Source organism: Talpa europaea (assembly GCF_964194135.1).
Source record: "Talpa europaea genome assembly, chromosome: X".
Classification (NCBI taxonomy): Eukaryota; Metazoa; Chordata; class Mammalia; order Eulipotyphla; family Talpidae; genus Talpa; species Talpa europaea.
The window spans coordinates 15,455,462-15,471,680 of NC_140081.1; the positions used below are offsets into that span (position 1 = coordinate 15,455,462).

The 16,219-nt window shown below is 38.2% G+C and overlaps 1 protein-coding gene across 1 annotated transcript; it reads left to right on the forward strand.

Moving 5' to 3' along the window:
- Positions 1-13,077: 13,077 nt before the first annotated feature.
- Positions 13,078-14,847, forward strand: LOC311187458 (DDB1- and CUL4-associated factor 8-like; the record flags this gene model as incomplete). The annotated part of the gene is made up of 1 exon (XM_084258870.1): positions 13,078-14,847. One exon carries the CDS (start codon positions 13,078-13,080, stop codon positions 14,845-14,847), a length of 1,770 nt encoding a protein of 589 aa, XP_084114996.1.
- Between the last annotated feature and the right edge of the window lie 1,372 nt (positions 14,848-16,219).

Sequence of the window (16,219 nt, forward strand, 5' to 3'; positions counted from 1 at the left end):
ATTTGCAGTAATTATAAATAATAATGTTGACCTGCAAAATATAGATACTGGCATTTTAAAAAGGTAATATATATCAGTTATAACTCTTTTTTGATTTTATATTTTACAAAGATCTAGAGAAATCCAATATATGGATGGAAACAGCAAAAACAAAGATTATACACTGCATCTTAAATGCCATTGAATGTACACACACACATACACACACACACAGTGGGTAGAGTTACAGATAGAATAATGTAACTTGTACATGAAAACTGCAGTACATGAGCAAAATTGAATATTAAAATGTAAATTTCTAGCAATAATACAAAATACACTATAAAACTACTCACAACAAGGAATAAGTTCACCTTTTACATTTAAGTACTTCAACATGTATAAATATAAAAATATACATAAATTAGAACTTCTGTTAAAAGATAAAATAGTGCAAACACATCTGTCCTTTTAATTTGCTTTCCATCAATAATGTGGCTATCTTTGAAAAGAACAAGAGGAATGAGCCTATTTTAGTGATTTTCTATTCTCTACCTCAGTGGAGCACTATTTTGTGCTTGTATACCTACTCTGTCTAACCAACATTTGGTGACTTATATATCACAACATAAGCCGAAGTCCATCCTATACTATTTGTGTTTCTATGCCCCTGAGGGAATTCCTCTTCACTTCCTCTGTCCATAATAAACTTTCTCACAGGGGGCTAAGAGATTTTTCTCTCCTTAATCAGTTGTTTATAAACTCTTATTCCCCTTGTAATGTGAATGACATCTGGGAGATCAGGTCTTAACTGTTCTTTCCCCAGTCTAGTAGAATTATATGAAAGTTCCATTTCTCTATATCCTTGCCAATAATATATTGGGTAATTTCAGTCTTTCAAATTGTATTCATTCTAGTGAACATCCACATAGATTAATTTGAATTTCCCTAGTTACTAATGTGGTTAAGTATCTTTCCACAGGATTATAAACTACTTTTATATTCTCTTTTATTAAGGTTATTAAAAAATCTCTTGTCCTTTTTTGTCACCTGACTTCTATTTTTAAAAAATATATATATAGATTTTTGTGTATTTTGGAAACATTGCTTTGTTAGTTACATGGATTATAAATATACTGGCATTTTAAGTTTTATATTTTTAAATATTTTTTAAGGATTTTTATTTATTTTTATACAAGAGCTGGGGTACAGCCCAGAGGCACAGGAGCTTGAGAGGATGCACCAGAGACAGAGCGGGGAGCAGAACAGGCAGACTCACAAAATACAGGGCTGAGGAGCGCAGCGGGCGCGACAGGGGAGGTCCAGCACGCCCTGTGGGAATTGCCCTGGCAAGCGAGGAATCAAACCAGCACCGCAGAGGCTGCGGACAGCTTCACAGTGCTGCATTCAACCTTCTATGCCACCAGGGAGGCCCCCGTTTTAAGTTTTAAATGTTATCTTTTGATGAAAGAAAACTTCTTAATTATAAAATAGTTCATCATTTCCACCTTTGACTTTATAGCTGGGGAAATAATCCCCTTTCTCAAAGTATATGTGTTTGTGTGTGTGTGTATACATATATATTATGACAGACATCTGGAAGACTGGGTATTAACAACTCTTCTTTCCCCATCAAATAGAATTATATGAATGTGCCATTTCTCCATATCCTTGCCAATAGTATTGGGTAATTTCAGTCTTTTAAATTGCATTCATTCCAGTGAACACCCAGATAGATTTAATTTATATATATAAAGTTATATATGTGATTTAGTTATTTACATATATACGTTTTAGTAATTCTCTTCCTTAAAGTCTATGCTAAATCACTACATTCTCCATGATGTATTTTTTATCTGGTCTTTGCAAAAAAAATATATCAATATCCCAGCATTACAGTCTGTATCTCCTGCTTAATTTTTCTACTTATCCTATCACTTAATTAATTAATATGTCAGGGCATGGGTTTTTGTCTTCTTGAGTCTTTTATCCATTACATCTATAACACTGCCTGACAATAATAGGCAATAGGCATTTGATAAATATTTTGAGTGAACTTTTTTGAAAAAAGTATCAAGAAATGCTTCCACTTAGGTAAACTGGTATAATTAGAAATTGTCTGAGTTATTAACTATTGAAAAACTAATTTATTTAATTTAAATTAAAACATAAATTTAAGAGTAAATAGAATACTCCCTGGTTATAGTTTTGTAAGACACTGTGGGTTCAGCAAGAAGAAATAAGTCTTCAGTTCTCTGGGGTGAGAGAATAAAGGAGAATGAGAAGAAGTAGCTCAGTGAGGTATGATTTATGTGCAATACAAGTCATCCTTTTTAAGTGTATGGTTTAATGAGTTTTAACAAATGAATTAAATCATCTAACTACAATGGCAATCATGGTATAGATTATTTTCACCATCTCCCAAAATTTCCCTCATGTTCCCTTACATTCAGTCTTCTTATGCGACCCTGAGTCCAGCATACAATGAGTTATCTTTTTTTTAGTCACTGTCCTACACCAATTTTGATGCTACACTCCTAACTAGATATGTCATAAAAATACTGAGACGTAAGAAATATCTTCATGAGTCTCCAAAACAAAGAACTCCATGTTTGAGCTAAGAACTTAAGGAAAGGGAATAGCTATAAATTGTGAGATCAGTTGCCAAAAGCATCTTTATACAGCAGTGGTAACATTAAGGAATATTCAAGCCATTCATTACTCAGTCTGGTGACCACAATAATGACAACTAATCTTTACATGGTGTTCCCTGTGTATATATTGTGGCATGTACTAAGCATTTTAAAAGTATTAATTTTTGTAATATTGATTACTATACCTTTTTTATTAATTTTTATCACACAGTTCTTCATGAGTTCATTGGAATAATTAACCCTGCTTTATATATAGGGTCATAGAAGCAGAGAAATGTCAAATAGATTTTCCAAGATTAGATAATTAGAAAAAGGCAGAGTCATAAAGCCTAAGCAGTGAGGCAAAAGTGTGGGCAGAGAGCAAGGGGTATGTTACATACATGAGCAGTGACTGTGCCCAGTAGTGAAATGTGACCTGTCATATATTACAGAGTCTGAAGTACCACATTGGGAGTAAAGGTGTAAGTACTTCAAAACAAGGAGCTGAGTAGAAATTCCCTCTACATGTAAATAAGAGGAAAAAGCAATAGTGTTGTTAATCCCAATAATGTATGCTGAACAAAAATATACCTTTGTTTACTTTTAAATCTAATGTGTTTCATTTTCTATCAGTAAGGGTAGTGGTGGTGGTAAAAATTACATTAGATCATACCGGAATCCTTGTGTATTTCAGTTTTACAACATTATTTCACACATCATCATGAATACCTATCTTATATACCCTTAGAAATAATGTTCTGTTATTCATTTGAGTTATATAACTACCTCTAGTGACATGCATGAATATTTGGTTTTCCATGTTCACTATTTAATGCCCAATTTGTAGCTGATGAAAATCAAAGACAATTTAGTTTACAAAATTATATTTTCAATTTTCTTGGATGGCATGATTTCTGTAACTGACTGAGTTATGCAACCAATAGAAATATGTGATATGAAGAGTTCAAGCTTACACAAATATGATTTAAAAAAAATTGAAGCAGTGAAAATAATTAGAACGTGGGGGGGCTGTCTTCAGCTTTCAAGACAGGTGGTAGTCATTCACTCTTTGGAGATATTGATATATTTCTGGCATAAATGAGTGAAAGACAAATAGACTAATTATAATGAAATGACTGCTATTTTCTATCTATGCAGATGCTTCACTTCCTAACTTAAAATTATTCATATCCTCTTGGGACAGGGCAATAATTAGGCTTGCAGAGTCAACTGAAAACAAAATGTAAAGACAGTATGGTACTAAACAGAGAAGGACTGGATAAAATAGCAACTCTGGCCAGATGGAAAAATAGAACAGCAATAAAGGACACGAGAACTAAAATCCCTTTAGTGTTGAAAGTGTTCTTTCCTGTCTTTTGGGGCTACTCTCTTGAAAACATGAAGGCAGATTGTTTTGTTACCTTCCAAATTCATTTTTAGTTGTTTATAACACATTCATTGCATAATGCTTCTTTATTTTCAATCATATGATATCTGTTTAGTGAATTGTGAATTACGGAAATTCATGCTTGCTGATAGACGTGCTTTAATGGGGACAGGAGACTGGGTGTGTTTCTGTAAGTTAAATGCTGTGTTTCCTAATTTCTACTTAATATGAATTTATACTGAGTGGGGTCAGCAGATTTCGTCGCAGAGTTGTAGGTATAATTCAACTTCCCACATTATGGATGGAATTCAGAAATAGTGATGTTGAAAATAAGCCACTGTGAAATAGCCAAATTAATCCCTTGGTTAGCAGTAAATTGGCATCTGCTAATATAACTGGAAAGTTAGAACAGCAAAAATCCAAGAATTCTGATTAAATATTTAAAATACTGAGACATTAAAAATAAACACTAAAACATCAAAAGTGTTAAAAAACAAATACTAAAATATTAAAGCTCTAAAAACAAGTATTAGAATATACTGTGATCTTGGCTTAATGAAACAAGAAACTATGTAATTTTAAAATCACCCAAATTAATAGGAATAGCTCAGATCCCACAAGTATCTGAAATTAACCATATTCAAAATGAAACCAGAAATCACCCCCTTCACATGCCACCCCAATCTGTTCCTCCTATCCTCCATGAATCACAGTCACATAAAGTTGATGATTGAAATAATTGTGTTCCTTATATTTTCTCACAGTTCTTATCCAGTAAGTAGGCCAGCAGCATTTCCAGTCAGTCAACAACGAACTCAGTATACTTCTTGAATCTACTGCATCTGTGTTGATAGCCATTAAGTTCAAGACTAGATCATTTTTCTCTACAATTTTCTGAGAGTCATTCAGTTGGTTCTTCAAACTACCTTCAACAAATCTTTATCAGATGCCCACTCTGTACACTCTACCAAAAGTTATAGTTATAAGATGAATCAAAAGCAGTTATCTACTTTCAAGTAACTTACTATTGAGCAACCAGACACACTGAAAAAGTATCACTACTATTTTATGTGTTTATTAAACAGTCCTTCCAGACAGTAAGTGAGAAACTGTTTAAATAGTTTCCAAATATCGGGGCCTCCCCGGTGGCGCAGCGGTTGAGCGCTGGGTTGCGAAGCTGCCTGCGGCCTCTGCGGCGCCGGTTCGATCCCCGGCTGCTCCCCGGCCACTGGAGGAGGATCCCACATGGTGCGCAGACCTCTCCTGCCACCCGCTGCTCCCCTCAGCAGTGTACTTCAGTCCCTCTGCCTGCTCTGCTCCCCACTCTGGCTCTGGTGAATTCTCTCACCCTCCCGCGCTTCTGACTGTACCCAGCGCATGTATAAACAAAACAAACAAACAAATATAATAAATAAATAAAAGCATGCCTCTATAAAAAAAAAAGTTTAAAAAAAATAAAAAAAAAATAAATAGTTTCCAAATATCTAGCCTTGCAGCTATCCAATTTATTTCCCACCCTGACAATAAAAATTGAATAATGCAAATCCAATCCTTATTTAAACTATTTAATTTTAAATTATTAAGTTTAAATTATTTAAGTATTTATATATCACCTACTAGATAAAATTCCTTTTACATGCCTTTATAGGAAAGCAGCAATTCTCAAAGTGTGCTTAGGGACCAATGGGGAAGGAGAGGTACTCCCTGAAACCCTTTAAGTGGGTCCAAGATGTCAAAATTATGTTCAAATGACTAAACATTTAGTTCAAAATGACTAAAATGGCATTTGTCTTTTTTACCTTGATTCTTGATTCTCTCACAAGTGTACAGTTGAGATTTCTAGACACTGCACAACTTGTGATACTGCAACAGATTGCTACAAGAAGCAGATATGAGAATCCATATGTCCCCTGTTAAACCAGACAATAAATACAACTATATATATATATATATACAACTATATATATATACAAGTATACATATATATATACAACTATATATATATATGGAGAGAGAGAGAGTAAAACAATGATGATCTCATTTAGTGTGTTTTATTTGGGAAAGATTAATATCTTTTATAAAAGCACATTACTATGTTAACTATAGTGGGTCTATAATTCTTATTTTAAATAATTGTATTTAAATGTTTAAATTAATATTTAAGTATTTCTCAGCTGTAATTGCTAGTATCAATAGATGTAAAGCATATAGACACAAGTATTTTGGGATTCTTAATTTTTAAGAATGCAAAGCGGGTCCTGAGAATAAAATTTGAGAAGTGATGCAATAAAACATTCAGAGTTATTAGGCTGGTCTTGTCCCATTCTGCTGATTACACTTATGTGCTGTTCCAATTATACCAAGATTTTCCATTTTCCAGAAAAAGTCATTCTTTCTTCTCCCTCCCATCAAAGACCATGTGTTAATCTCCAACTGTTTCCTTCCTTACAGAATCCCACACAGAAAAGGGACTAAAGCAGAATAATGTGACTAAGGGTTGTGATCACACATACACAAAGCATAAAGGCCAAGATGAACATCCCTGATAGGTGGCCGCGTGCTCCTCCACTGTTCTGTCAATTTTATGCTCAAATAGCTTACCTGGAGGTCCATCTCACTCCTAAGTCTACTCCCCAAATACTGTCTCCTGTTACTCTACTTTCACTGGACTCTCTGTTCAATATTTCAATTGCCATGCATTTTGTTATTTTAATTATTTATTACCCATGGAAATTGTAGAATATAATTTATTTTCTCTTTTGATTTCAAATAGCATTCTGAAGTTCCTGGATTCCCTAGAAATGTGAAAGTAATTTCTTTAATCTAGACAATACATTTATTTATTTATTTATTTATTTATTTATTTATTTATTTATTTATTTTTGTGGGACCCTCGCCAGTGGCCAGGGATCAAGCCTCACAACCCAGCGCTAAACCACTACGCCACCAGGGGAGGCCCTAGACAATACATTTAAATATAAGTTTTGTCAATAAATACCTTATGAAATCTTCACAGAAAAATCCCCACTGTTCTTAGTATGCACTTCATTTCATGATCATTACTGGCTTACAAATCTGTCTCTCTCAATGGGGTATTATTTTTATGAGGTCAGAAAACAAGGCAAGTCCACTACGAGTGGGAGGTAATACAGCATTTAGAAATATTGTATCTTGAATCGCAACCCCACCAAGGCAATCATATTAAGGACTCTCTTTGATTGCCACTTTCACAAATAAGCTGCCATATTGCTGGTCTGTGGAATAGTTACAGTAATGTCCTGGGATATTCAAATAACCTTGGAAGCTCTCTTCTAAAAAATATCTTACCACAAGTAGGAAGTTCCTCGTAGATTAAGGAAATAGCTTCTGGGAAAATTAAGTTTATCAGTCAGCCATGTCTTAGAGTGAATTACTTTAATCTTTTAATAAAACTGCTTTTGTTTTAATAACTTAGGTAAATGTTATAGTATTCTGGGTCATCCTGTCCCCCTAAGCTTCATATATAAATACAGACCATAAAATAGTGAAACAAAAGTGAAATTTAGTTCCCCTCTAGTTAAACACACTTGCTGACCACAGCAAAAGTTGTCTCCACCAGGATCTCCAATCTGCTGATCCTATACATTTGCTCTCTTCATCATCCACCTCTTTTCCTTAATTCATTTTTTTATGATTTTATTTATTTATACAGGAACTGGTGTATAGGTCAGAGGTGTGGGAGGGTGAGAGAATTCACCAGAGAGAGCGGGGAGCAGAACCAGCAGACAGGCTGAAGACACTGCTGAGGTGAGCAAGGGGCGAGGCAGGAGAGGTCTGCCATGCCATGTGGGCCTCTCCCTGTCCAGCTGGGAATTGAACACACGCTGCAGAGGCTGCGGACAGCTTTACATTGTGGCACTCAACCCTCTGCGCCACCGGGGAGGCCCTCCTTAATTCCTTTTTTAGAATTAAATCCCAAGGTTAGTATAATAATTTCAATATGTAGAATCTAAGTTCCTTTGGCCACTAACTCTCCATTATACTCAGCTAGCAAAATAATTTGGAATTTAGTGGATCCTACTTCACATCTATCTTCAAGTATCTGAATTAGTTAGAGGAAAACAATTTTTTTGAGATTTGTTATTACCCTGATAGCAAATTTAGACAAAAATACCACAAGAAAAGAAAACCATAGGCCAGCATTCTTGATAAAATAGATGCAAATCAGTCTCAACAAAAAAACTAGCAAACCAAATTCAATAATACATCAAAAGTCTGTCACTCCATGATCAAGTGGAATCCATGCCTGCATGCAAGGATAATTCAACATAAGCAAATCAATCAATATATTACATAACATTAATAGAATAAAGGGTTTCAATCACATGATCATCACAATTGATACCAGAAAAACCCCATTTGACAAAAGTCAATACCTCTCATTACATAAAAAAAAAACCTTAAAAAGCCAAGTATAGAGGAAATTTTCCTCGACATAATAAAGGCCATTATTAAAAGTCTACAACTAACATCATACTTAACAGTAAAAACTGAGAACTTTTTCTCTGAGATCAGGAAAAAGAGAAGAATAACCACATTCACAACTTCCTCTCATGATAGTATGAAAGTCCTAGATGGAAATCAGGCAAAAACAATAAAAGGTATCCTAATTGGAAAGAAGTAAAATTATCTGTTGGCAGGTGGCATGATCTTATATATGGAAAACTCTGAAACACACACACACACGCGCGCGCACACACACACCCAGAGTTACACACACACAGTTAGAAATAATAAATTCAGCAGGGCCTCCCCTGGTGGTGCAGTGATTTAGGGCTGGGCTGTGAAGCTGCCCGCAGCCTCTGCAGCGCCGATTGGATCCCTGGCCACCGGCGAGGGTCCCACATGGCGCGCAGACCTCTCCTGCCGCCGGCTGCTCCCCTCAGCAGTGTATTTTGTCAAGTCTGCCTATTCTGTCCCCTGCTCTGGCTCTGGTGAATTCGCTCACCCTCTGCTTCTGACTGTACCCAGTGCTTGTATAAATAAATAAATCTTTAAAAGAAAAGAAGTAATAAATTCAGTAAAGTTACAGGATACAAAATCCTACCTTTTTCACATGACTCGGTGGAAAACACCAGCAGGTGAATTTGGGGAATTTGTTTTCCTGATTCCCTTCCTATGGGTCCATTGAGGGGTGGCTAATCCTGGCTCTTCTCAGGTAACTCTGTCAACACTGCCTCTCCTGCCTCCGGTGTCTGATAACTGCTCTTTTCATCATACCTTTATGCCTAAGGATATAATATTTTCCTATTAATAAGGGTGTTGAGATTTTAATCTATCCCTTGAGATTTCCCTACAACATTCTATCACTTTGGAAAAAAAAATCACTTATTAAACTGCTTCAATTTACATTTCAATAAACAGTAGCCTGAATAATCCATCTCATACTTATACCCACCTCATCAGTGAATTCTATCATTTCTACTTTCAAAATAGATCCCAAACCTAACTAATTTTAACCACCTGCACTACCCTCAATCTAGGCTAATCCACCTTAATTTCTCCTCTCGACTAGAGCAATAGTTCAGTACTTCTGCTCTCTTTCTCCACCTCATTCTGTTCTCCACATAGCAGTTAATGCCATCTTTTGAAAAAACTAAGTCAGATAGTGTCAATTTCCTAGCTCATATGTTTCTGAATACTTTCCAGGGCATATAGAATGAAATTAACATTAAATTTCCTTATGATGGACAACAAAGCTGATTAGTTGGTCTCTGCTTCTTCTAATCCTCCACTGCCACTTTCTCTAATGCTTACTTGCACTGCTTTAGTCACAGAGGCTTTCTTGAAGTTCCATGAACACATGTATTGTGCTTCTATTTTAAGAGCATTGGCAGCAATGTCACTCTATAGGAAATGTTCTTCTTTTTAAAATTTATCTGTTTATTTATGAGTAGAAGAACTGGGGTGTAGGCCAGAGGGGCAGGGATGATTCACCAGAGACAGAGTTGGGAGCAGAACAGGCAGATCTACTGAGATACACTGCTGAGGGGAGCAGCGGGCCAGACAGGAGAGTCCTGCTGCACCATGTGGCTCAGCTACCCAGCAGGGATCAAACCCAGGCTACAGCAGTAACAGTACTGAGAATTAACCCCTACAGCACCAAAGACACCCTGTAGAGAATATTTTTTTAGATACTTGTGAGCTCCATTTGTCTTTTCATTCAACCTGCTACTTAAATGTCATCCCATGAAGGACAGTATATTCAGGGAGAGGCACTACCTAAAGCAACCACTTCTGTATCTACCTACATGTGGCTACTTCTCTCCATCATATTCATCAATGCTTCAAATGCTATATCTAGATATTGTCCCCCTCTCCACTATATTACATACTCCATGAGTGAAGGAGCTACTGCTTTTATTCACCACTGTATTACCAGGACCTAGAATAGTAAATGTTGCATAGAAACTCTAAGTATATTTGTGGTAAATGAATGAACGATTGAATGGGAACAGAATTACACCAAATGGATCAACTAAATTAAAAGTCAACTTATATGGAAAGTCAATTCATAGTCAAAGTTTTGCTTAATGAGCATGTAGGAAAAAAGTCAGATGATCTAATAGCATTAGTGTAAAATAACTGGATTTAGCCTCTAACACTGGAGCTGTCTCTTGACATCAGTAAGAGCTATCTAAAACCAATTAATAAGTCCTCCTTCCCTGCACAATGTCAAGATGGGAATGCTAGGGTTTAATGCTCTAGTTTTCCTGTTTTTGTGTTCCCTGGTTGAGGAAGATCCCTTGTTAATGAATATTATCTCCATTAAGATATTACTATGTGACATATAATACATAGAATAAGGTATGGAGATGTATATGCCAGAAAATAAATAATAAAAAGAATAATAGCATACCTATACCCAGGGTAAACTACAAATATTACTAATAATTTTTGAAGCTTCCTCTCTACCACATTTTAACTTTCTCCTCTTCTCCAAAGGTAATCATTATGGTGCATTTTGACTAAATTACTTGTCTTTTTTTAAAAGATTTTATTTATTTATAAAGAACTGGGGTACAGGTCAGAGGCGCGGGAGGGTCAGAGGTTTCAACAGAGACAGCGAAGAACAGAACAGGCAGACCGACAAAACACACTGCTGAGGGGAGCATCAGGCGCGACAGAATTCTGCTGCGCCTTGTGGCAATCTTCCCGGGTCAAACCACTGCGCCACTGGGGAGGCCCCTATTTCTGTCTTATAAAATAGTTTTATTACAAGTCCTCCCTGGTGGTGCAAGGGGTTAAACACAGCACTTTGAAGCTATGCGCAGACTCAGAAGCACGAATTCCATCCCCCCACTGGCCAGGGAGCAACCCACATGGCACAGTAGACCTCTCCTGTCTCTCCCACTGCTCCCCTCAGCAGTGTATTTCAGTCAGTCTGCCTGTTCTGTTCCCAGCTCTGTCTCTGGTGAATCCTCTCACCCCCTGCAACTCTGGCCTATACCCCAGTTCTTGTATGCATAAACAAATAAATGTTGAAAAAATAGTTTTATTACATGTGAAAAACATAAAATCTACATAAAAATAAAATTATTATTCTGTCACTGGCATTCTTATTCATCATTATGCTATGATTTATTCATACTGAGTAATTTTAATTTATCAGTCCTCAGTTTTTGTACATTATTCCATTATAGGAATATGTGTTAATATATTTACCCATGTTACTGTTGATGGGGTTTTAGGTTGCTGTGCTAATCTTTACAATTTCTATGAATATTCTTTTATGTGCCTATCCATTACTATTAGCCTTGGAACTAGTCTCTCTCTTTAGAAGACTTTATACTACAATGTTTAATCAATTTTGCATTGATCTTGCAATTACTCTGAGGAGAATCTTGCTTTCCTCATTCCAGCATTCTTAGTCAGCAGTTAGCTATAGCCCTTAGAAAATTTACTGACATCACCTTAGATAATTCATTTGTAGAAGCTTTGAAGTTAACACAGAAATGCCAATTAACTGTCTGTGGGAGCTTTCCTTTCCTAAAAGCCACCCAAAAGCCTGTGACACATTTTGGAGATATTTAAAATACTTTCTTAGTTCTATGATATCACGGAAGACATTTTTTTTTAATAAAAGTGTATTCTCTAATTATTTTAAACTGAAATGACTCTAAATAAATGTATAGCATCTGGAGAATAAGAAAGACAAAAGATTGTGTGTCTACCTCAAATTGGTGAAGTGGTTGCTCAATATCCATGCCACCTTTATCTTTACATTGACCAGCTGATTTCGGCCTTCATTACACTGATGGACTAAATCTCTTTTGTCCCTAAGAAATCTCGCCAGAGTGAACAAATAAAAATACAGGACACATAGTTAAAACTGCATTTCAGATAAATAATGAACAGTTTTTAGTAGATGTCTTATGCAATATTTGGGATCTACTCATACTAAAAACATATTCATTTTTACGTAAAATGAAAGTAACTGAACATCGATCATGTCTATCATTTGTCAACCCCGTGCCATTCCTACCAGTCAGAGCTCTCCAGGTTTCTCCAAGTGTGCAGTTTGCCAAAGATATTTCTTGTACGTCAGGAACTCGGCAGCTGTGGGGACCTTAGCAATCGTTCATTGTTTCTGCCTATTTATTTCATACTACGTATAATCTTCAAGCGAAGCACTGAGAAGCTCATGAAAACCGTTTTTCCTAAGGAGAATCACTTTTGCTGTAGGATCTATAATAAAAATGATTGTGCCGAAGCACATTTCAATTTTCAAAAAAATACATGCACATCCGCAGACCGTATGCCATGGGGGGCGGGGGGGGGGGGGACAGCCTTAAAGCCCCAGATAAATCGAAGCGCACACAAAACACCCTGAGAGGCTACATGGCATGAAGTTGTTTGAACCTCACCAGCTCCCATACCCGAAATTGTTTCGCAAGAATCCAGCCCCGCCCCCCCGGCCTCCCTTCGAACCTCCCGCCAGAGCATATCCGAGCATATCCGCTCGCCGAAGCCAGACGCTCGATCGCGTCTGCAGGCTTTTCCCAGACGCCAGAGCAGTTCCTACCGGCATCGGTCGACATGTCTGACTACCGGCGCCACACAGACAACCTGCCAGACTTGGGGAACCCAAGCCTGTTCAGTAGCCCCGAGGAGCGGCCTGAAGCGGCGCTCAGACGGGCGTTAGCAGCCCACGAGGAAATGAGCCTGAGGTGCGCACAAGATGGTGGCCCCACGCGGGCCGGCCGAGACTCCCGCCGAGAGAGGCGAGGTGTTTATGCAGAAAGACCGAGTGAACCCATGGATTTTCAAAGCCCGGAGGCCAATGACCGTGTCTTCGCCGACAATGAGGACCTGCGCCGCCACAATGCAGGAGAGCGGGCGGAGGTGCGAGATCCGCCTCAGGTACGTGGACCACGCCCCGCGGCCAACCACCGTAGTCAGCCTTTATCTGAGGCGGAGCGGGCCCTGGAGGACTGGGTCGTCTCCGAGACCTCTGCCCTGCCACCGGCTCGCTGGCGGGTGCTTAACGCTCTGCGAGATCGGCAGCTGGGGTCACGTCCCCGCTTCGTGCATGAGGCCTGTGGGGCCAGGGTCTTTCTGCAGCGTTTCCACCTGCAGTACGGGCTTGAAGGCCATAATGGCTGTGTCAATAGTCTGCACTTCAACCAGCGTGGCACTTGGCTGGCCAGTGGCAGCGACGATCTTAGAGTGATAGTCTGGGACTGGATGCGTCGGCGAGCAATCCTGAACTTTCACAGTGGACACAAAAATAATGTCTTTCAGGCCAAATTCCTTCCCAACTCAGGTGATTCCATCCTGGCCATGTGTGCCCGTGATGGGCAAGTGAGAATCGCAGAGCTGTCTGCTCTGCCTTACTGCAGGCAAACTAAGTGCGTGGCTCAGCACTTGGGGCCCTCACACAAGCTGGCACTGGTGCCAGACACCCCTCTGAAGTTTCTTACTTCAGGGGAAGACGCCGTTGTCTTCACCGTTGACCTCAGACAAAGCCAGCCGGTCTCAAAAGTGGTGGTGACAAGAGACAAGGAAAATAGAGTGGGACTGTATACAATCCATGTGAATCCTGCCAACACTTACCAGTTTGCAGTGGGTGGAAGAGATCAGTTTGTAAGAATTTATGACCAGAGGAAGATTAATAGAAGTGTGAACAACGGCGTACTTAAGAAATTCTGTCCTTATCACCTGCTCAACTGTGATGCTAAAGCAAACATCACCTGCCTTGTGTACAGCCACGACGGCACCGAGCTTCTGGCCAGTTACAATGATGACGACATTTACCTGTTCAATGCCACTCACTGTGATGGTGCCCAGTATATTAAGAGATACAAAGGACATAGAAATAATGCCACAGTCAAAGGTGTCAATTTCTATGGCCCCAAAAGTGAGTTTGTGGTGAGCGGTAGTGATTGCGGGCACGTCTTCCTGTGGGAGAAATCATCCTGCCAGATTGTTCAGTTCATGGAGGCGGACACTGGAGGTACTGTCAACTGCGTGGAGCCCCATCCTTACCTACCTATGATGGCGACAAGCGGCTTAGACCATGATGCTAAGATCTGGGCCCCCACCGCCACAGCTAACCTTGAGCTTACTGAGTTGAAGAATGTGATTAAGAGAAACAAACGGGAGCGAGATGAAGATATTTTGTACCAAACTAACCTGCTGGACAGTCACATGCTTTGGTACCTCATGCGTCACCTGAACCGGAGAGGTCATCGCCAGCACTGGGGAGTTCCACAAGCTGGAGGAGCAGATGCAGATTTGGATGAGTCAGATAGGTCCGAGACCGAAGAGGAAGAGAACCAAGACCGTGTGCAGTGCCTGCCTTCCTGAAAGCCTCATACCTGCTCCAGTTACATTTCATCTTACAAACTGGACTTGAAATTTAAAATTCAGCTTAACTAATAAATTTGCCCTTATCTTCTGTCTGCCACATCCAGCCCCTCCCCGCTGCCAAAACCCAAATTCTTCCATTGCCTTCTTCTAACTTCCTGCCCTTCCATTCTAACAATTTTCCTCCCTCCTTCCTTACCTCTCACTTGGCTTTGTTATTAATGCTTTTTCCTTTGTTCTTTCATGGTTGACCTCTCAAGGTTCCAACTTCTGGTGAAAAAGTTAATAGCCTTATTGAATCTATCTTCTTTGTGGCACTCTGAAAACTGTCATCTTTTTGTTTTACCTTTAACAGTTTATTATGAAGTTATTCAGCTGACTTCAATTTAGAAATGTGTTTATTCTTTAAAAGTAAAGCAAAACAATGGTTTTATTCTTTAGATGCTGACACACACTCATAACACACACACACACACACACGGACGCACACACGCGCACGCATACACACAGACTCACTCACAGAAAAGCAAAAGGAAAGAAAAGGTGGTTAGATAATTCCTGAAAATGTAATTCATCTTTCTAGAATAATTAACTTGTGGTTGTGTACAATTAATTTTTTTTAATAATGGTCAAGAGTTTAATTTCTAACAAGATCTGGAAGTTAACATAAATATATTTTTAAAAAATGGGCCAACAAAAAACATTAGAAGATTTTGCATAATAAATTCAGATATCCAGTTTTTCTAATCTATGTTAATATTTAATAATTTGAGCCAATTGATGCTTGTAAGAATGGAATTTATACAAATGTTATTGTACTTTGAATTGTCTTTCAATTTCATGGCTAAGAATGCATACAGGATTACCCTCCAGGAGTCCTCTTAGAAAATACACTCCTATACAATCCTAACCAGCAATATATAAATTTATACTATTTGAAATTATATATGTGACCTGACTTTGAGAATTTATTGTTGCAATAAAGAGTTGTTTATGCTTATAAATGGCTGGTGTTATTGGAAGAAACATCCCATTAGACATCCGTGTGTTGCTTAAAGATTTCTTCACCTGTTTATGAAAGGTTAAAATGCTCTTCTTTTAATTAATGTAAATGGAGTCCTAGATGCCCAATTGCCATTCAATAATAATTATTTTGTATCTGTTACTTGTGTAAGTGAATGTCAACGTAGATGACTTGTCTTCCTCCCTACCCTTGTGAAATATAACACACCCGTCTTTGCAAACAAGTTGACAAGGAGGATATAGTAAAACAGCCTGTAGCCTGACAAAGGCTTTCTTTTGATAATACTCCTTAAATGAATATTTCTTCTGGCCCCTTAAAAGCAGGCTGACAAATTTATGAGGTTAGACT